Below are 22,366 nucleotides of genomic sequence, written 5' to 3' on the forward strand. Positions count from 1 at the left end.
TTCATTCATAGTCTGCCTTTCTCACTGAGAGCCAAGCTACAAGTGACAAATTACACTTGCCTGGCAAGTGAACAGACTCACGTGTATTCCTCCCTGTTCACTTGCACTCCGCTTGATCAAGTGGAGAGCAAGTGAATGGCAAGTGAACAGGGAGGAATACACGAGAGTCTGTTCAGTTGCCAGGCAAGTGTAATTCGTCACTTGTAGCTTGGCTCTGAGATTCAAGGTGGATTACATAGCGTGAGATTAGTACAATCAGTAGCAAGGACAAGGGCAGGCATTTCCATACACTGTCAAGAACATTTCCATAAACAATGTCATCGGGTAAATGAATACAAGTTTACAAAGACATAGCATTAGCAAGGATCCAATACAGGGTTGAAGAAATTGCTGAAACAGAACATAAGCAATTCTAGGGCTGATATCAGACAACATGAAGCACAGGTAGTATATAAGAGTACATATTTAAAGCAACAGATAATATGTACGGCAACGTAATAGTGAAGTCTATGGTTCCTAACTCATTAGCGAAACATCTGGGACCCCTTTCCTGCAATACCGCTCTCTTAGCTGAGAAAAAGCCTTTTTGAATAATTTGGTTTTGCATTGTTTGCGGAAAGCCAAGAGCGTGGGGGCTCCCCTGACCTCCTCAGGCAGGCCGTTCCATAGGGTCGGGGCCACCACAGAGAAAGCCTCCACAGAGAAAGTCTCCAGTTGAAACGATCAAGGAATCGGTGATGTGAAAGGCCCCGAAGAGCCACAGCCAGTCTGAGTGGACAGTACTGACCTTGACAGATTAATGGTTTGATTCAGTACAGGGCAGCTGTAAGGTTTGGCTGAGAGAGCATGGCTGACCCAAGATCTCTCCGTAGTTTTATGGGTATGTTGGGATTCGAACCTGGGTCACCCTGCACCTAGCTCAATACCATTTTGGCTCTCAGTGGTTCTAGCTACTGTGTCCCTATTGGCTCATCCTTAATGATCACATTCTCTTTTGCTACCTTGCACCATTTATTTCTTTACCCCAAACACACTAGTGTGAAGCAGGGAGGCTTGGTTGTGTGCAAAGTCAAACCCGAATGAGGGCAAGATCTGGGACGTCTCACTGCAGTGTCGTGTGCATAAAAAACAAAATGGGATACCAGAGAGAATTGCGATTGCTACTTACGGATGGTGATGAAAGGGGGAGAAAGTGGAGCCGGTGTGGTTCAGTGATTAAAATATTAGGGTACGATCTGGGAAAATCGAGTTTGACTCCCCACTTTGCCATGGGAGCTCATTGGGTGACCTTGCGCCGCTCACACTTTCACTCTCTCAGGGCCAAGCTACACATGACGAATGACACTTGAACAGCAAGTGTATTTCTCCCTGTTCACTTGCCCTCCACTCAATCCACTTGCCGTTCAAGTGTCATTCGTCATGTGTAGCTTGGCCCTCAGCTTAACCTACCTCACAGGGTGGTTGTGAGGATATAGTGGAGAAGAGAATGATGTGAGCTGCTTTAGGTCCCTACTGGAGAGAAAAGTGGGGCATAAATGAATGAATTAAGTAAATAAATAAAGTGGTCAGTTTTGTGAAAACTTTTGCATCTTCATCCATAACCCCTCTATTTTGAGCCAAGAGTTTGGGGTGGAGTCATGTCTCAGTGGCAGAGCGTCTGTTTTGCATGCAGAAGATGCCGGGTTCAATCCACAGCATCTCTAGACAAAAGAACCTGCAATAGGTGATGTGAGGGACCGTTGCCGGAGACCCTGGCGATCTGCTGTCAGCCAGAGCAAACAAAACTGATCTTGATAGGTGAAGAGTCCAATTTTCTGCTGTAGCATAGTGGTGAAGTGGTTGGGTTGTGAATCAGCAGTCTTCTGGTTCAAATCCCACTACTGCCCTGAGCACAGCAGGTGGCCTTGGGTCAGCCACTCCTCTCTGCCCCAGCTCCCCAGCTGTATTTTGGGGATAGTGCTTGCTGTGAATGGGGCACTATGTGGTTGGGGTGCCAATCAACACTCTGCTGGTTTGACTCCCACTACTCCTATGAGTGCAGTAGGTGGTACTCAGCCCATTTCCCCAGCTGCAATCTGGAGATAATAACACTCTATTCACCACTTTGAGTGGGGCACTAATATGTCTAGATGTATAGTTGTTATTATTGAAAGCTGCACAGTGGTGAAGTGGTTGGGCTGCAAATCAGCACTCTGCTAGTTCGAATTCTGTTACTGCACAGTGGTGAAGTGGTTGGGCTGCAAATCAGCACTCTGCTAGTTCGAATTCTGTTACTGCTATGAGCTCAACAGGTGGCCTTGCATAAACCACTCCTCTCAGTCCAAGCTCCCAAGGTATATTGTGGGGATAATAACACAGACTTTGTTCACTGCTCTGAGTGATCTTTCTAGACAAGTGGTATGTAAGCACAGTTATTATTACCAGGCTTTGTTGTGGATATTCCTTTGTTTTTGCGTAATGAAGTTCTGCTGTTGTGATGTGGGTCTTTCTTCTGAAACCATTACCTGCCTTTGGCATGCTGCTTTGATAGATTTTGTTCTGTTGGTCTCTCTTTTGTTTCTTATGTTAATTCTTTTATCTTGGATCTTTGTTTTGAATAGAAACACCAACCAGCAAAGTAAAACAGTATGCCTTAGCAACCCCGGTCAGCACGGATGCGGACGGAAGCTACGTCTCCAACGTCGTATCTGCAAGCCAGTTAAGAAGGCCCAGAAGGGACGTATCCCCAAGCCCTAAAAAACTGTATTTCAATATATCAGCTTTTGGAAGGGATTTCCATCTTCGGCTGCGGCCGAACACTCGACTGATAGCTCCTGGAGCAGTGGTGGAGTGGCACGAAGATTCGGTGGAAATTGGAAATGGTACTAGCAATGTTAAGACTGAGGGTGTCACAGACAGGATATGGAAAAAGGAACCACTTTGGACCAGTTGTGCTTACGTGGGAGACCTTGTGGATATCCCAGGAGCATCAGTAGCTATTAGCAACTGCGATGGTCTGGTAAGATATAGTCAATATAACCTTTTTAAAAAATCATCTAAGTATTCTTTGATAGCAATACCATTTGGTCCGTAACTTCTAGCAAGAAAAACAAAATGTTTCCTTCCAATTCTGCTCTTATTCCAAACAGCTTGGAGATACTGTATATAGGCTTTCTCTTAATGGTGTGCCATTCAGAGGCATTTCTGCTTCATTTCAGCAATATTCCACCCTTCCCTGGGATCCAGCAATTCATTTGGACTGTCCCACACAGCAGACACTGCAGTCCTTTGTGAGAAGAGTACTACTGATTCCACACTGGCGTTTTAGGTTGTATTTAGATGGCAACTTTGTCCTTGGACAACTTAGCACTGTTATATATTTGCTCTCCTGGAGGAGATTCTTATGCACAAAAAGCATCCAAGTATATATAGAAACCAAGAGTGTATAGAAATGTGGGGTTAGGTCCAAGTAGGTTTTCCTTAGTCTGTTGCTTAGTTCTGCATTCTACTCTTCCCTAATCGTGGCTTAACTGGGAGAATTTTTAAACGTAAAATTCTCACTGCTGCATTTCTCAGTTCATTTGTAGATTCATCTTTGGGGGATGGTGGCGAGGCCAGGCAGCAGTAGCGGAGGCTGCTGTCACTCAGTATCCATCTTCCAAGTCCCTGGCATCATTTAAAAGTTTCTTTTCAAAAGCCATTTGCTATTGATGTAAAATGTTTCTTTGTTCATATTTGGTGTTCCGTTCTGGTGGGCTTTTTTATCCTCCAAAGACATGTTTGGATTTGCGCTTGATATGCAATGCATCCAGAGTTCTGTGCTCTAACGAAAGAATGATAACAGAAAACTTTTCTTGTTCCAAAACTGCATTAAGAATGCTGTTAAAGGTTTGTCCATGTGGAATCAGCTCCATTGTTCAGTCTCCCCGGGGGTCATTTCGTAGAAAAAGAGCTGGAGGAACTCATTAGCATAACTCATTAGCACATGCCACACCTCTTGCCATCACCGGAAGTGTGTCATTAGTATAAATGATTTGCATATGCCACACCCCTTGACATCTCCTATTCTGGCTGTTTTGGACACAATCCTGGCCATTCAGGGCTGAAATTGGGCCCAAAATGGCAAAAAGGGGCTGAAAATGCCTGAAAGGGCCCCCAAAATGGTCAGGATCAGGCCACTGATGAGCGGGAGAATGATTCACCACCCGTCAGAGGCCTGATCCGGGCCATTTCAGCCCCAATCCAGGTTGAAATGGGCCCAAAATGGCCGAGAGCCAGGTGGGCAGGGCCACCTGACATGTGACTGCTTTGGGGAACTGTGTTCCTGTGCGTTCCCGCTCGAAATGAGCCCTGAGTCTCCCATTGTAGATTCTGATCCGCCTTTTGATTTTCAGCTCTAGTCCTTAACAAGAGGTGTTTGTGAACCAGGAGACACTTTAAGGCAACACAGACAATTGAACCAGAACATGTATCTTAGAGTCTCTCTACACAAGACGTCTTACACAGGAGACGCTCAAGTGTAGGGAGATGCAATGTTAGCAGGAAGCGTAGTTTAAAAAGACAGAGCCGGCAGTTTCCTCCTCAGAGAATTTGTTAATTTCATCTTCGCCTCCCCAAAGGCTCTGTCAATGTCATCTCTCTACTCAAGGGTAGTTTTAAAAGACAAAACCGGCAGAGATCACGCCTCAGAGAATTAGTTAATTTCATCTTCACCTCCCTGAAGGCTCTGTCAATGTCATCTCTCTACACAAGGGTAGTTTAAAAAGACAGAGCTGGCAGAGATTGCTCCTCAGATGATTTGTTAATTTCATCTTCTCCACTGGGAATGGGAGGTGAAGTTGACAGAACCTTTGGGGAGGTGAAGATGAAATCAACAAACCCTCCCAGGAGTGATGTCTGCTGGCTCTGTGTAGAGAGGTGAAATTGACATTTTAATTGAAATTAAAACTATGCTTCCTGGCTAACATGGCGTCTCCCTACACTTGAAACCCCATGTAAGATATCTTGTGTAGGGAGAGTCTTAGCGCCAGGCAGTCAGTGATACAGACTGGGGTGGGAGAAGGTGTGTGGGGATGAAGGGCTAAATAGCACTGTGAGATGAAATGGAGTGCTTGGGTTCCTTGGCTGCCTTGACAGAGCCTGGCAAATAGGAGGTCTACCACGAGAGAGAAGGTGGGAGAGTAGCGTTTCTCCTTCTCCCATAATACCAGCACTCAGGGTCACCTTGTGAAATGGATTGGCAGCAGTAGATAGACGAAATGAAGTGTAACTTTACACAGCAGTATGTGGAACTCCCTGCCACTAGATGTTGTGATGGCCATTGGGTGAACTTACAAGGGAAGTGGATAGATTCATGGAGGATGGGGCTACTGTTGGCTATTAGCTGTGGTCACCAAATGGAAGGCTTATGGATTGGCTCCTACCACCTTTTCTGCTGATGAGAGTTTATGCCAGGGATCTTGGGGCCCAAGTGGACAAAAGCCATGATGAATGGGGGCTGCAGGGAGGAGGAGAATTGGGCAAGATCAAGCCAGAAAGCCAGTAGGATCCAATTCTTTGACTGTCAGATACTGCGGAGATGTTGTCAGGTGAAGGCTGTCATCTGTGACTTCTGTGTGTCGGTCTCTTTGTGGCATCTAACTGACCACCATCAGAAACAGGATGCTGGGATAAAAAAGCTGTTGGTCCTGAGAGCCCCTTGGGATGTTCATATCAGTCACCTTTTGTGCATGTATAAAATCTGTTCCTGATAGTGCCACACTCTGGCGTAGCCCAGAAAAAAAAATGGGCGCCAAAATCCTGATATGTGCAGACTCGGTTTTCAGTGGCTTGGTCATTGGGTAGCATGCGTAGCTCTGCCCAAACGGTGTTCCTAAAGCCACCTTTTTATTTTCTCCTGTTCAGATAAAAGAACAAGTGGTGGAAGGAAGAGGCTGAGAAGGAATCCTCAGCTGCTTTCCCCTGCATTGAAGAGAAAGTTAGGGGGGAGGACAGGGGGTGCTTGCTCAGCCACCTGCCCCATCTGTGGCACTGGGGAATTGCCATGGGAACCAGAGAACAAGCTGATAGCTGCCAGTCTTCCAACTCTGTCCCCTTACCGTCAGATCTGTTTCTTCCAGTTCTACACCAGTTAGTACTTGCTGTCCACTTACATGCAGGGATGCCAGCGTGCCATATGAGAGGAAGTTTCTTGGCCCAGTCCTGCGGATGACAAAGGTGGGCTCAGGGAGGCTCAGGGAAGCTGCACCACTGCACTGATGTTACATAGAGCCAAGCTACAAGTGAGGAATGACACTTGCCTGGCAAGTGAACAGACTCGCGTGTATTCCTTCCTGTTCACTTGCCATTCACTTGTGCTCCACTTGACCGAGTGAAACGCAAGTGAATGGCAAGTGAACAGGGGGGAATACACGCGAGTCTGTTCACTTGCCAGACAAGTGTCATTCCTCACTTGTAGTCTGGCTCTGAGTCTGTTCGCTTGCCAGGCAAGTGTCGTTCGTCACTTGGAGCTTGGCCCATAGACCAGTGGTTAGCTGTAGGAAGGTATTACATTTTGCACAGATGGGGTTGCTAGCTTGCCAATTATTGAGTTTGGAAGTCATCTGAGGACTGGAATAAAAGGAGGTTTGACCTGTAGCAGCTGAAGATCTGCTGATAGCTGGTATGAGGCAGTGTAGAGTAGTAGTTAGAAGAGGGGAAGGTAAACTGTGGCACTGGGCTGCTAGTTTCCGACTAGTGGTGGGGGATCCTCTGCCACTAATGGCCTCATCCTGCCACTGCTCAGCTGACGGGTAGAAGGAAAATGAGGGAGTGACGGGCAGCTTCCTGATGTGCTGACATCACTTCCCATGTGCCCAGAAGTGACTTCAGCACATCAGTGTGGAACCTGCAGCATTTGGGCAAAACTCTATAGTTAAACCATAGAGTTTTCCCCAAATGCTAGAGCATTCCTAGCAACGGCATCACCTCTCTTAGCACAGAGGGAGCTATATCAGTGCATCGAGTCTCCTCCCTCGGTAACTCCTGCTGGTGTTTAGCCTTGGTTGGCAGCCCTGTCCTGGCATGAGTTCTCTGCCCAAGCAACTGAGGTGAAGTGAGATCACAACATAAGAGAATAACCAAGGCTTATGCATGTCATTAACAACATATTCATTGATAGACTTTTTCCCCCTCTCCTTGTTTTAGAGTCTTAGTCTAGGAACAGAGCAATCTAGGTTTCCTATCCTGCCATAAAATATATAGGGTGACTGTGGACTAATTTATTAGCCTAACATTGCTCACAGGGTTTTTGTGAGGATAAAATGAAGGGAGAAGAGCTGTGGATGATGCTCTGGTGTCCTTGGGGAAGGGATGGGATAAGAAGGACTTCATTCATTTGTTCATTCCAGAATAAATGCTGGAGTCCTTCCCACGCTTCTGTCTCAGAGTCTCTACACGAGACGAATTACACGAGGACGCTCAAGTGATGGGGAACGCAGTGTTAACCAGGAAACTGAGTTTTAAAAGGGATCAAAATGCTTTGTCAGTTTCACCTCTCTAGAGCTGGCAAAGATTACTCCTCAGAGGGTTGGTTTGTTTCATCTTTGCCTCCCTGAAGACTGTCAATTTCTCCTCCCCTTTGGAGACAAAGAGGAAATAAACCCTCTGAGGAGCAATCTTTGCGGACTCTAGAGAGGTGAAACTGACAGAGTCTTCCGTTTGTCTTTTAAACTCAGCTTCCCGGCTAACATTGCATCTCCCTTCACTTGAGCGTCCTTGTGTAATTCGTCTCGTGTAGAGAGACTCTCAATGTTGTGTCTCTTCTTGAACATTTGACATTTACATAATCAGAATGAAAGTTGTGGAACTAAGCGAGGTAGCTAATTCCTTTACTGGTTTAGTCAGCACTGGATGTTTTCGTGACCCAGATTGAACCCCCTGCTTGTTGCCGGACACTCGTCAGGAGCTCCAGTGCCAGGTTGGCTTGTGAGATTTCAGGCATGCTGGTGTTGCAACCCGTGAAATACTTCGCAAAACTATTTGAGATCTTCTTTGATTTATGGGACTTTGTTGAACCGAATGCTAAGACCGTCGTCATCAGGGTACACATGTGTTTCTTGCTTGAGCAATACCTTGGAATGAGAAAGTGGATGCTTTTATAGAAACATTTGGGAATCTTGTAACTGAGAAAGTCTTTAAAGAGGACGTAACTCAGAGGGCAGTTGGGATGGCAGATGCAGAAAACGAGGGTCCTGCGGCAGACGGCAATAGCCAAAGAAAAACGAAAAGCTGCCATTTACAAATGTGTTTGGATTATGCAACTATCAACACACATTCATTCTGTGCAGATCCATTCTCCAAATGCAAGAGGCTCAAAGAGGGGAGCGCTGATGCAAGTGGAATGGATCCTAAGGGATCTTATCCAACGTGTTTATCCCTAATATGGGGCTGATTTTGGAAAAGCCAAGTGGAGAAATGCCTTCCAGTCTGGGCTCATCCCCCTGTTGGGAGTTTGAGGGCTGAAACCCCCACCTTCATTCCAAGAAGTTTCTCCATTCGAACAAGTCCAAGGACAGGAAACAGGAGAGAAGTTAGTTTCACGTGGACTGTAGTAGAAGAACAAGATTCGGGTCCAGTAATGTCTTAAAGAGAGGTTAGTTGCTCTTAAGCCTCATGCAATACTTTGCTGGCTTTCACAAGCACCCAGTATTTCAGGTTTGGTTATGCAAATACATCTAGTCAGCATAGTACAATGAAGAGGCCATCTCAGAGCCAAGCTACAAGTGACGAATGACACAGGCTGGACACTTGTCATCTTCTCTCAAGTTTTGATGGTAAATGCAGGCATCCTGGTCTTGCAGCTTGGCTCTCCGACTGCTGTCCAATGGACTTTTCAACTGTCACTTGTCCAACGTTCCGACAAGCTGCCTACATTTCCCATCAGAACTTGAGGGAAGCTGACAAGTGTCCAACTAGTGTCAGGCATCACTTGTAGTTTGGCCCTTAATCTCGGTACAGCCATAAAGCTCACTGGCTGACTAGCCATGTTCAATGCCAGATCTAGTTTAGGAACAGTTCACAGATCATCCATACTCTCTCTCTCTCAGAGCCAAGCTACAAGTGATGCCTGACACAGGTTGGACACTTGTCAGCTTCCCTCACGTTTTGATGGGAAATGTAGGCATCTTGGTCTTGCAGCTTGGCTCTCTGACTTTTCAACTGTCACTTGTCCAACATTCCGCCAAGCTGCCTACATTTCCCATCAAAACTTGAGGGAAGCTGACAAGTGTCCAACCTGTGTCTGGCGTCACTTGTAGTTTGGCTCTCCATTCCGCCAAGCTGCCTACATTTCCCATCAAAACTTGAGGGAAGCTGACAAGTGTCCAACCTGTGTCTGGCGTCACTTGTAGTTTGGCTCTCAGACCCTGGCAGGAACATGACACCACACCGGGGGGGGGGGAGGGACTAAGTCCAAGGAGACTATCTAGATCAATCTTTCCAATAATAATCAATTTATCAATTCCCAAAACAAATATAGTTTATGTGAAGCATTGGCTGTACTTAAAGATACTTGTAGATTGGTGGTTTGCAATTGATCAATTCCAGGGCTTTTTTTCTGGGAAAAGAGGTGGTGGAACTCAGGACCGCACAATGACGTCACTTTGGGTTAGCTGGAACAAGGGGGGAGTTTTTAAAAGTTTAAATCGCCCTCGGTGAAAATGGTCACATGGCTGGTCACATGCCCGTCAGCAGCGTGGAGGGCAATCTAAAGTCCCCTCTGTCTGGAGATCAGGGGGTGGGGCCACCGGACATGTGACCATTTTCACAGGGTGCCGGAACTCCGTTCCACCGCGTTCCCACTGAAAATAAGCCCCGTTCGCTTCTATGATAAAAGCATTTGTATGTATAATTGCACAAACTGTTTTGGGAACTGATCAACATTATTGGTGATGAAAGATTGGTCTAGATAGTCTCCGTAGACTTAGTCCCCCCCCCATACTGTTATATATTGGAGACTATTCCTCTCTTGTTGGTTTCACGAATGTGACACCTACAAGGGATCAAACATGTGAAGAGGCCAAATTCTAGATGGTTTCAGGTGGGTGTCCGTGTTGGCCTGTAGTTGAAGAGCAAGATTCGGTCTGGTAGCATCTTAAAGGACAACTAGGTTTCCAGGGCTTTTGAGAGTCAAAGCTCCCTTCATCAGGTAACTGAGCTTTGACTCTTGAAAGCTCACTCCCCGGAAATCTAGTTGGCCTTTAAGATGCTACTGGACTCAAATCTTGATCAAATGTTAGATGGTATCTCTTCCTGGGAGTAACAGGAAGAGAAGGACTGCCCCAAGGGGTGGGCAGACATGGGACATTTTTCTTGATGCGTGTGGAAGGGGTCCATTTGGGCTGATTCCATCCGGGGGTGACAAACAGAAAGGAGCTCCCACACCTGTGCTCACACCTTAATGTGAGCTCTGATATTGTCTAATTTAGTCCTAAAATGTTGCTGAATCTAAAATTATTTGGGGGTGGGTAAGTGAGTAGTTTTTATAATATGCAGTTTGTCCTTAATAGTGTAAGCAATTTGCATTCACAAAGGGGAAAAAAATACACAACTGGAATTGGACCTTGTTGGACAGAGCTAGACGTGTGGTCTGACAGCACCCTGCTAGTTACTATTTACCACTGGCTTGGTAGAGATCTAACCCATTCGGTGGGCATTCCAGCATGGATTCAGAATCTGCTCAGATCCCTTCCCAAGCAGTCTTTTAATAAATTGGTCTTGATTGCTACTAAAATTCAGTCAGTCATTTATTATTACAGCAAAAGCCAGTAAAACAAAACAAATCTGCGATAAAAAATAAGTTATTCCATCAGGGCATAACAATAAGATCAGAGCATTAGTGCTGGAAGAATTGATTAAATAAAAACAATGAAGATAAAAGAGAGTTAAGAAAAAATGGCAAAAGCAATTATACCACATTTTCAGCTAAAAGGAGTCTGCGTTTCCTAATGGCTAAGGAACAGAATCTGGCCTCAGTATAAGTCACTGAGCTTGAGTGTCTTCTAAAAGGAAGTTGCTCAGGATTTCTGGTCTAAAGTTGAGATAGGACTGCAAGGGGTTAAATTTAGACAAGAGAGGCAGTATAAGACAAGCCCTTTCCTCTTGATAGAGTTCGCAGAATAAGAGAACATGAGTGACTGATTCCACCATGTTGGTCATGCATGGGCAAAGGCGTTCAAGCATTGGCACAAGAGAAAATTTCCCCTGCAATACGGCAGAAGGAAGTGCCTCAAATCGGGCTCTGCAGAATGCCCATCTATAAGGCTCATGAGTGATGTTGGAAAGGGAAGGAGCAGCAGTAAAACAGGGGCTGGATTTTAGATGTTTGAAGTTCTTGGGCAGCAGAGCCTCTTCATTTTGTAATTCAAGAAGTCTCTGTGTGATGGAAGTTCTTGCCATTTGTAGGCTTCCATGAAAGAGATCTTCTGGGACTAAACCAATCTGTTTAATCTTATTAAGAATTTGTGGAGACCAAATGGGATAGGGGTCCGAGGCCAGAAGGAAGGGTATAGGCCCTTCAGCTTGTAGTGAATTTTTAGCCAGAGTGATACTGCTTCTTCCCAAAATTCAACGTTTACAACTTTTACAGTGAACTCCTAAACAGAGTTAGTCCAGTCTAAGCCTATTCAATGGGCTGGAGTAACTCTGCTTAGGATTTCACTAGACGTTCATTATTATCCCAACCCCTTCTGTGTGTGTGTTACGTGCCATCAAGTTGCTTCCGAATTCTGGTGATCTTATGAATTAATGAACCTCCAAAACGTCCTGTCATTGACAGCCTTGTACTGTTATCAAAAGCCTTCCAAGTCACAAGTAAAAAAAAAAAAATAAGGATATCAAAACAATTCCAGACAAGGCGACCTTATTGATGTCGGTATATTTATGATATTTATGCCTACGACACACAAATCTCAAGGACACACTCAATGAGACCTTTGTATCCTGATGGCCACCAGCCAACTCCTAAATGTTAGATTGAATCTCTTTTTGCTGTGTGCCTCTTTTTAAAGAGAGAAATCTCAGATCGGGAATTTTATCCTCTGGGAGGGCAAAACTATTGGTTGTTAGAAGGCATTACTAGTGCGCAGAAGGGAGTTGCCTAGTATCCTAAAATCTCAAAAGCATCTGATCCCTGCTCTGTTCTGAATCCCGCTCCCAAAATATGTAGATTTCCCCCTGGGGAGCTGCAAGCCCCTGTTTAGAATCACTACTGCATGAGGAATTCAGGCAGTGATTCATACTTAGCTCCCCTGTCCCCAGTTTTTAAAATATTAAAGGCTATAAAGGGCTTGGTATGTGAGAGTCAAAACCTTGAATTGAGCCCAGTAACTGATGGGTAGCCAATGGGGTGACTGCAGAACAGGAATAATATGCGTGCTTTGGCCAGCTTCTTATAATAATCAAGCTGCAGCGTTCTGCACGAGCTGGAGTCTCTGAGTTGACTTGGAAGGGAGACCTACGTAGAGAGTGTTACAGTAGTCTAGACCCGATGTTACCCTGGTATGAATCCAGGTGGCCAGACGGGCCGTATCAAGGTAGGCGGCCATCACCTGGGCACAAATCCCTGTTTGCCTTGAGGCTTGCATCAGTCATTTTCTTTCAGTCTAATCTGCCTCGCAGGGTTGTTGTAAGGATATAACAAAGAAGGGACAATCATGTGTGCTCCTTGGGGAAGAGGGGAAGATACAAATGCACAGTCGAATCAGGATACCAGAACAGGTAAGGAAATGTTCTGTTCACATATGAAAGAAATTCTGCACATGCTCAAGGCAGCCAGCCACAGAGGCCAGAATTTTTGTGAATTATGGTGGTAGCCCTTCATCTTACTATATAATTGAGTAAGCGTATTTCAGACAACTCACTTTATACCCTGGTGCACCACCAGAGGGCGCTGCCATGGAGGGAAGCCTAGGCAAGGCACCATGTCCCTCCAGAAGAAGTGCCATGGTGGGAAGCCCAGGCCGGGAGCAGGATGGGGGCAGGTGGCAATGCCCAAATCCCGCCTTCACCCAGCTGGTATTAGGAGTGAGGCAGGTGGCAATGCCCACCACCCAACTTAACCCAGCTGATATTAGGAGTGGAGCAGGTGGCAGTGCCTGCCCCCTTCACGCAGCCATAGTCAGGCACAGGACAGGAGGCATTGCCCCCCCTTTACCCAGCATGTATCATGCATGGAGCAGGTAGCAAAGCCTACCACTCCTTCACATGGCCGAGATCAGGCAGATCAGGTGTGGAGCAGATGACAATGCCCACCCCACTCCTTCACCAGCTGGAATCAGTAACAGAGGAGGAGCGAATGCCTGCCTGCCCTCCCCTTTCCAGAGCCCTTTGTATTTTTTTCCCATAACGGGCTTTGTTACTAGTTAGTCTACAACTAGAGATGGTAGGAGTAGTGCAGATTATTCGATCATAACCTAGATGACCCAGGCTAGCCTGGTCTCATCAGATCTTGGAAGCTAAGCAGGGTTGGCTCTAGTTAGTGCTTGGATGGGAGATGACTAAAGAAGTCCATGGTGACACATGCCCCCCTTCACCCAGCCATAGTCAGGCACAGAACAGGAGGCATTGCCCCCCCCCTTTACCCAGCATGTATCACACATGGAGCAGGTAGCAAAGCCCACCACTCCTTCACATGGCCGAGATCAGGCAGATCAGGTGTGGAGCAGATGACAATGCCCACCCCACTCCTTCACCAGCTGGAATCAGTAACAGAGGAGGAGCGAATGCCTGCCTGCCTGCCCTCCCCTTTCTAGACCCCGTTGTATTTTTTCCCCACATCGGGCTTTGTTGCTAGTCAGTCATAAGTGCCCGGGAGGCAAGTCTTCTACAGAGTTCATTGCATTTGCAAGGGGAAGAAGGTTTAGGGGCATACGTCAGTTGAAGTATCTCCCCCTACTACCCTGTGCCCCCTGATATTTGGAGATTCTTTATTTGGGAGACCCTGCGCAAAACGTTTGCCCTGGGCAAAAATCTGCTTCCCTTCGAGCTCGAGATCAAGCCCTTCGTCGATCCTTTTGGGAACAGCCTTCTGTTTTTGGCCCTTGCTGACCTCCCTTTTCCTTTGCTCCCATGCCAGCTTCTTCCTACGCTTGGAAGAGAGTCCTACGCTTGCCTGCCAACTCCACCTCCCTTCCTCTCTTCTTAAAAAGCAACTTTCAAGAATGCTGCTGGGCGGAAGCTGCCCAAGGCCAGCCTCCACCACGGTTGACTCCTGGCTAATGTTCTGTGTTGGAGAGAGCTCTCATTTTAGGTGAAGGGCCCGTTTCTGGGTTACTGTAAAATAGAATGATCTCAGATAGCGTGATATCCTGTCTGATGCCTTTATTGTTCCGGTTGCATCTTTTCTATTTTGTCTTTGCATCACTGGGGCACGTCATGTCGGAATCACTTTCTCCCTTCTTTCTAGGAACAGCGTTTGATGGTCGGCAACTAGTTTTGCTAGGAGAGTAGGGGAACGTGCTGATGCATTCTCCATTCCCCTCTTCCAAGTAAGCTCTTGAGAAATCCCATTTTCACCACTGTTACACATCCTTCCTTCTCCCACCACCACAATTGGAGAATGACAACATCCCTTAACATTTAGGTACGCATTGTTGGGCAGTGTCCGAGGCCTTGGGAGGGCCTGCCACTGCATCACAGTACCTACTGCACCTCATCTTCTCTCTCTCTCTCTCTCTTTCTTTTTGAGTGGTGGTCGTGGGTTTTATGGAAGAATCAGACCTAGGGGAGGGCACGAACTGAAATATGAACCCAAATTCGTCACAAACCGGGTCAGTTCACGGTTCGTGAACCGGCGGTTTGTCAGAGCCCCTTTCTGACGAACTGCCACAAACTTTTAGGCTGGTTCGTTTGGTTCGTTTCGTAGTTCGTCACAGCAGACAGCCGGGCTCTGATCAATCAATTTCCTTGGAAACAGGGGGGATGGGCTTTCTGCTGCCCTGGAAGAGCCAGTTTGATGTGGTGGTTAAAAATGCGGGACTCTAATCTGGAGAGTTGGGTTTTATTCCCCACTCCTCCACTTGTAGCCAGCTGAGTGGTCTTGGGTCAGTCACAGCTCTCTCAGAGCTATCTCAACCCTACCCACCTCACAGGATGTTTTGTTGTGGGGATAATAATGACATACTTTGTAAACCACTCTGAGTGGTTGTTAAGTCATCCTGAAGGGCGGTATATAAATCGAATGTTGTTGTTGTTATTATACTGCTGCCCTGGAAGTAACGTTTTCACGAACCAAATGAACTGAAAGTTCGTGGTTTGTGAAACGGGACAAACCACGAACCTCACGGTTTGTTTGTTTTTTCCCGGTTCATGCCCATCTCAAATCAGACCTCTTCCTTTCCTTGGTATGCATGCTACCACCATAAGGAAAAATGGTGGCTCTTTTCTGTGAGATAGTCAGGCGTCCGTGGATGTTGCATGCCACCACGTACTCTCTGCCAGAGAGCAGTAAGTGAGATTTGAGAAGTCGCTGTCCTTTGCCTGATTTTTCTGTTGGTGCCACTTTGGAGGTCCACCTGTAGCCTCCTGCCAAGAGATCTCTACACCTGGAACTAGCGCTGTGCCTGCCCCTGGTCTCAGCTGCTGTTGCTAATCGGGAATGTTGATGTGTTCCCCTAGATCTCATCTAGCACAGCCATCCATAAAATTGGGCATGAGTTGCTATGGCACAGGGGGCACCTTCTTTCCACTGTGTATTATTCTGCATGTTAAAACAAATTACATTTGTAGTTTCCCCTCTGCTATATAGTTCATCTGGTTTTTTTGGAAGTGTGATTCATCGGCCCCCAATCCACCTTCAGAAATAATAGTTTTTCCAAGGGGGTGCATTTCCCTCTTCCTGTTCTTCTAGGGCTTGTTGGGTCATAGGAAAAACTGAATTGACACACAAGTAGAACGGCTTGGAACTTCGACTGCACTTGTTCAGCCAAGTAGAAGCGGCTGCCTTGTGCTTTTAGAGGGTGAAAACAGTAACTCACTTCCAAGAGATTTTGCAAACGAAAGGGCTTTCGCCCACAGAGTACAACAAAGTGGAATGGTAGAACTCCGTGTTATACCAGCAAACGTGTGTCCTAAAAGTTATGGCAGGAATGGAGGTTATTGTAGGGGTGAATGGAGAAGTTGCTTCTTCCTACATCATCTAATTCTCTTTTGCAAATCCCCCCACCCCAGTCATTTTCCCCTGTAGCCTGGATTTTTCTGGTTTCGGAGCCCAGGGTGAGTCAAAAACAACACCAAATTAACAATTGCTAAGAAAGGAGAATTGGTGGATAGGAAAGACGTAAGACCTTCTTCCAGGCATCAGTGCTGCCTTCCAAATCTTCTCCCTCTCCCCTCCAATGTTAGTAGCTCGAGAGAAACATGGAAGCATAGACCTCAAATGATAGAGAGACCTCATCTTGGAGTCCCCTTGCTGACAGGAGCTGGGCGAAGGTGCTGTTCTCCTCTCAGCCCGACTTTTCTTCACCCCTCCAGAGCTTCTTGCTTCCAGTAGACACTTCTGATACTGAATCAAGCCATTGGTCCATCAAGGTCCGTATTGTCTGCTCAGATTGGCAGAAATTCTCAAGGGTCTCAGGTCTTTCATATCACCCACTACCTGGTCCTTTTAACTGGAGATGCTGGGGATAAACACATGGAATTCGTTGCCACAGGAGGTGGTGGCAGCTACAAGCATTGCCAGCTTCAAGAGGGGACTGGACAAATATATGGAGCAGAGGTCCATCAGTGGCTATTAGCCACAGGAGATAGATGGTATTCTCTTGTGGGGAGGTGGTGCTCTGTTGTCTTGGTGCTGGAAGGAAGGCAGTGGGAGGGCTTCTGGTGTCCTGGCCTCACTGACAGTCCTTTAGATGGCACTGGATTTCTAGCCACTGTGTGTGACAGAATGTTGGACTGGATGGGCCACTGGCCTGATCCAACATGGCTTTGCTTATGTTCTTATTGAACTCGGGGCCTTCCGCATGCAAAGCAGAGTCTCTTCCACTGAGCCACAGCCCCTCTCCAGTACTTCATACAAAGAAATAAGACCCACTGAGGATGTTAGATGCTCAGAAATGGAAATTTACAATATTACCTGCAACAGAAGAAGGGCTGGAGAAGATGATGGACTATGTTTGGTGTAGTGGTTAAGAGTGCGGGACTCTAATCTGGAGAGCTGGGTTTGATTCCCTGTTCCTCCACTTGTAGCCAGTGGGTGACCTTGGGTCAGCCACAGCTCTCTCAGAGCTCTCTCAGCCCCACCCATCTCACAGGGCGATTGTCGTGAGGATAATAATAACACATTTTGTAAAGCACTCTGAGTGGGTGTTAAGTTGTCCTGAAGGGCAGGATATAAATCGAATGTTGTTGTTGTTATTATTATGCAGAAATGGCTAAACTTTCGTCACTGGACAAATATATTGTTATCTGGAAATTCCTTATTGATTTTTTGTGGGAAACAGAGAGAAATAAATTGATGGGTTGTGCATTGGAAGTTGATGAAATATGTTCTAGAGGGAAAGGAGAAGTAGTTACTTAGGGTTAACTTGGGGTTAAGCTATATAATTGATTATATAGAAAACTGGTACCTAGTCCTAATTTCTATTTCTATTGTTGGGGAGGGGTTTGGTTTTTTCCTCTTCCTTTTTCTTCTTCTTTCTTTTTCTGTCAGCCCCCCCATCCCGGTAGCAGTGCTGCCCCCCCTAACTGCCCCCCAACTGCTAGGGGCCCCCCAACTGTTAGGTTCAGTGCTTTGAGAACATCCCTCTGAAAGCTGCAGCCAACTGTGCAAGATGCTTGGCTCTTTGCACCTGCATCGCAAAGCTGGTCAAAAGGTTCCAGAAGCAGAAGAAAAGCACATTTTGCTTGCCTGGTGATGGGGCAGCCCTGAAGGTGGAGCGATTCTGCTCAGGCCAATGTCACAGCTTGGCCTGTTTGACGAGGGTGTAGGGCTTGGAGCCAGCATGAGCTACAGTTTAAAAATAGCCGCTGCTTCCTCTAAAGGGGCCAACTCTTTAAAAAATGCTTCAGCTAAAATAGGGTACAGTGAGGGGTATGAGAGACTGATGATTATTTAGAACTTCGTGCTTGTGCGGGTTTAATACCTTCCACTTTGTGTGGAAAAGCAAAGTCAAATCACCTGGTGTTTGCAAAGACAAAGCTCTGTTGTTGTTGTTTTTAAGTGGCTATTCCTGGACATCTTATGTTCATAGTTCTTCTGAGAATCTTTTGTGTGGACTAGAGATTTGAGTATCAGAGTAAAGCCCGGGAAATCCAGCTTCAAATCCACTGTCTTCCATGAAACTTTGCTGGGGGTTGAGGGGACTTTGGGCCCGCTGTTGTCACACAGTCTCAGCCACCTCGCAGGGTCGTTGTGAGGATAAAATGGAAGAGAGGAAAACTGTATGGGAGAACCTGGGCTTTTTGGAGGAACAGTTGATAAAAGATGTACTACATAGAGAATCTTGCTCCTGACAGAGGATCCTCCAAATTGCTGCTGTAGTGGGACAGCTAAGTGGTTGGGCTGCAAATCAGCACTCTGCTGGTTCGACTTCCACTACTGCCATGAGCTCTGCACATGGCCTTGGATGAACCACTCATCTCAGCCCTAGCTCCCCAGCTGTATTTTGGGGCTAATGAAAATGCTGATCTGTCCAGAAGGGCAGTATGTAAGTACAGTTATTATTACAGGAGCTGCTGTAGCATAGTGGTGAACTGGTTGGGCTGTGAATCAGCACTCTGCTGGTTTGACTTTCACTACTGCCATGAGCTCAGCAGGTGACCTTGGGTAAGCCGCTCTTCTCAGCCCCAGCCCACCAGCTGCATTGTGGGGATAATAACTAGAGATGGGCATGATCCAAAAAAAATTGCCGATCCAGCTGATCATGGATCAGCGCCGGTGACGATCCCAACTAAACGATCCACACCGATCATCTCCCGTTCCCGATCCGTGGATCACGGAGGCCAAAGCGGGGTGCACTGCTATTCCCAGCTATGTGGGAAGGTGGGTGTTAGCGGCGGCCACCGGGCCCGGCGGGCACGGGGAGACAGTGATGAGCCGCCTCCCCTCAGGGGGCAGGGGGTCTGGCTGCTTACCGGCAGCAACCCCCATGTGCCTGCCCACTAGACCAAAAAGGAGCGCGCTGGCGAGAAAAGAACGGTGGGTAATGCCGGCGGCATCTGTGTTTGTGTTTGGCCATCTGAGCTGCCTATCAGGGTTTGCAGGGATGAGATTGGAGTGCCCATGGCTACAGAACACCCCCTCCCCCTCCCTCCCCTGGGTGTCTTCTCCCAACTGGTGACTGCTTTGCTGCTCCATGGTTGGAAGGAAGCCCTGCTGATCAAGGAAAGCTAGGCTTCCATTCGGGTTTCCAGGGCGACAGAAGGAGGGGAAACACAGCTCAGGCATTCCCCTGGCTCCGTTGCCCCAGGAATAGATTACTGGCGCCTGAGTGTCTGGCTTCCCGATCCGAGCACGATCCAGCCCCGATTCAGCCCCCTCCCAACCACTGGATCGTTGGCCGTGGCCAATCATGATCCGCTGAGTCACGATCGCGCGATCACCATTATCGTGGGTTTTTTTGGATCGTAATGTGGATCGTGCCCATCTCTAATAAAAACAGCACTGTCTTTGTTCACCGCTCTGAGTGTGGCACTAATCTGTCTAGAAGAAAGATATGTAAGCACACTATTATTATTATATACTGAATCCCTTTGCACAACTCTAGTGACTAATCCTAGTAGTGAACTGTGAGGGTCACTTCTGACATGCATATGCAGCTGTTTACACGGCCAAGGAAAAAGGCAATGTGGTTGTTTAACCTTGTCTACTTCCAATCAGATGTGTATGGCTGGCGCACTGTTTGTGTGTCAGAGTCCAAAGCAGGTGGGAGAGAAAATGATTCAAGCGGCTCTTTGGCATATTCCGGTGCCTTTTGGAACACACAAGGTTGCTTCTCTTTCTTTTGAGTGGCAAGGAGGTAATCATACGCTGACCGCCTGAAAAGAGGCCTGGCTTGGGGGATGGGGGTGGATGAGCGATTAATAAAAAAGCCAACTGGAACAAGTGGGTGGTGACTGGTTGCTTCTTAGGTATGTGTTTTGGAACTGTTGTCGAATTGCACCTTCCACCCTTGGCAATATGTTATTTTTGCAAAAACAGTACAGTACACGCTTGGGCAGTTTGACAAGCAATTTTCCTTCTGGATTTCTGCTTTGGTTCCAAAAGGCAGCAACTGTTCTCGAATCCTCTGTTACTAAATTCACAGCTTATAGTGTATTTAAACAGCTGGGATGGCATATGGCTTCCAGTCAGTCCAGTCCATGACGATTTGCTTGTTACTGAAGGATGGAGCAGCCATCTTGTGTCCACCCAGGTGAATTAGCTGGACAAAGGCAACTTCAAGCTATGATGCCAGAATATTAGTTCTATGAAAGGTGGGACATGGAGGCAAGTCTTCCCTCTGCTTTCCATGCACAGAATGGGTTTTGCCACCTGCATGCCTAGTCCCTATGGAGGTGTGGCCTGCTCATTTGACATGGATGAGTGGATGTGGAAGAAGAAGAAGAGAATCATAGAGTTGGAAGGGACTTCTAGGGTCCAACCCCCTGCACAATGCAGGGAATTCACAAGTTCCCCCCATGCCCCCAGTGACCCCTGCTCCATGCCAAGAAGATAGCAAAACACCTCCAGGATCCCTAGCCAAACTGACCTGGAGAAAATTGCTTCCTGACGCCCTTGTGTGTTCCGTAAGGCACCTGGCATATGCCAAAGAAGAAGAGTTGGTTTTATAAGCCGCTCTTCACTACGGCTAACAATCCCCTTCCCTTCCTCTCCCTGCAACAGAAACCGAGTGAGGTAGGTGGGGCTGAGAGAGCTGTGACTGACCCAAGGTCACCCAGCTGGCTTCAAGTGTAGGAGCGGGGAATCAGACCTGGTTCTCCAGGTTAGACTCCGTTGTAATTAACCACTACACCCAACTGGCTGGGAGAGAAGATTACAGCAGCAGACCCAATGCTGATCTACAAAGATTCAGTCAAAGGTTTACATGATACCAGCTAGCATGTAGCTCAGCCACCGTTTGATTGACGGTCAGCATGGGGGTTATTTTGCACTCAGGCCTCTCTTCTAGGGTACCAAACAAACCCCAGAAGAAGCGGCCCTGGTGTTTAAGAGTGACACTCTGTTAATTTGTTCAATCCTGTTCATGCCTTCATAAATCTCTTTTGGGCTTCTCAGTCTTCCATCCCACATTCTGCAATTGCTTAGACCTTTGGTAGAGGCAGTTCATGCAATGGTTAGAGCACAGGGCTCGAATCTGGAAGTTCTGGGTTCAGATCCCCATTGTGTCATGAAATTCACTGGTTGACTTTGGGTTAGTCATTCTCTCTCAGCTTAACCGAACTTTAAACATTGTTGGGATGATAAAATGGGGGTGGACTATGTATCTGAGCTTCTAGGATAAAGGTTGAGGAAATGTACTTGCTTGATAAATGGTTATCCTTTCTTCACTAACCTGTTCCATGTTCTTATACCATATCTGAACACTCCAGTGTGTACAATGTGAATGCACTGTGTATATTTACTTAGTGGTAGTGGAGAATGCCCTCAAGTCATAGCTGACTTATGGCGACCCCTGGTGGAATTTTCATGGCAAGAGACTAACAGCGGTGGTTTGCCATTGCCTGCCTCTGCAGTTCTTGTCTTCATTGGAGGTCTCCCATTGAATTACTAACCAAGGCCAACCCTGCTTAGTGTCAGTCTATGGATGACAGGCTATGGCAGACAGACCCCTGTACCCATACAGCAAGAAGTCCAGGTTCTTGGTTAAAAGGTTTTATTTAGGAATCAAATCATTTCCATAGAAAAGGTCCATAGGATTACTCAGCAGCAAACATAAGCAACCAAACATGTAGACAATAACTTGGCAGGAATAAGAAATTGAGAAGAGCCCCTTCTTCAGCACAAAGACTCCTCCCCCCTCCCAACAAAAGACATAATTTTGAGCGTGAAAAGACTGGAAACATTTTACATAGTTTACATATCATCTAGACATTATGGAAGGCACAAGATTAAGCTGCAACATGAAATAGTCAGTTACTAGGTCGAGGCACTGGGAGCTTTCAGGGAGGAGAGAGAGAAGAGATGAGACACCTGTAGAATGTCTGGTGAAGCAAATCACTTATGGCATGAGTAATATGATATTAAGGCACAGCACTGACAATGGTTCAACAAGATAAAACAATGGCATGGATGCAGGGGTACAGATATGACCAGGGCTTTTTTTCTGGGAAAAGAGGTGGCAGAACTCAGTGCCCTCAGAGAAAATGGTCACATGGCTGGTGGCCCCGCCCCGTGAACTCCAGACAGAGG

General features: G+C 46.8%; 1 protein-coding gene across 1 annotated transcript in view; it reads left to right on the forward strand.

Annotated features, from left to right (window-relative positions):
* ADAMTS3 (ADAM metallopeptidase with thrombospondin type 1 motif 3) overlaps positions 1 to 22,366 on the forward strand; it is a 152,480-nt gene that overhangs the window by 19,860 nt on the left and 110,254 nt on the right. Inside the window, exon 3 of the mRNA XM_054990701.1 lies at positions 2,601 to 2,998. Within this exon, the coding sequence (XP_054846676.1) occupies positions 2,601 to 2,998 (398 nt within the window). The remainder of the gene's footprint in view (positions 1 to 2,600; positions 2,999 to 22,366) is intronic.

This window comes from Eublepharis macularius, chromosome 10 (assembly GCF_028583425.1).
Source record: "Eublepharis macularius isolate TG4126 chromosome 10, MPM_Emac_v1.0, whole genome shotgun sequence".
Taxonomy (NCBI): Eukaryota; Metazoa; Chordata; class Lepidosauria; order Squamata; family Eublepharidae; genus Eublepharis; species Eublepharis macularius.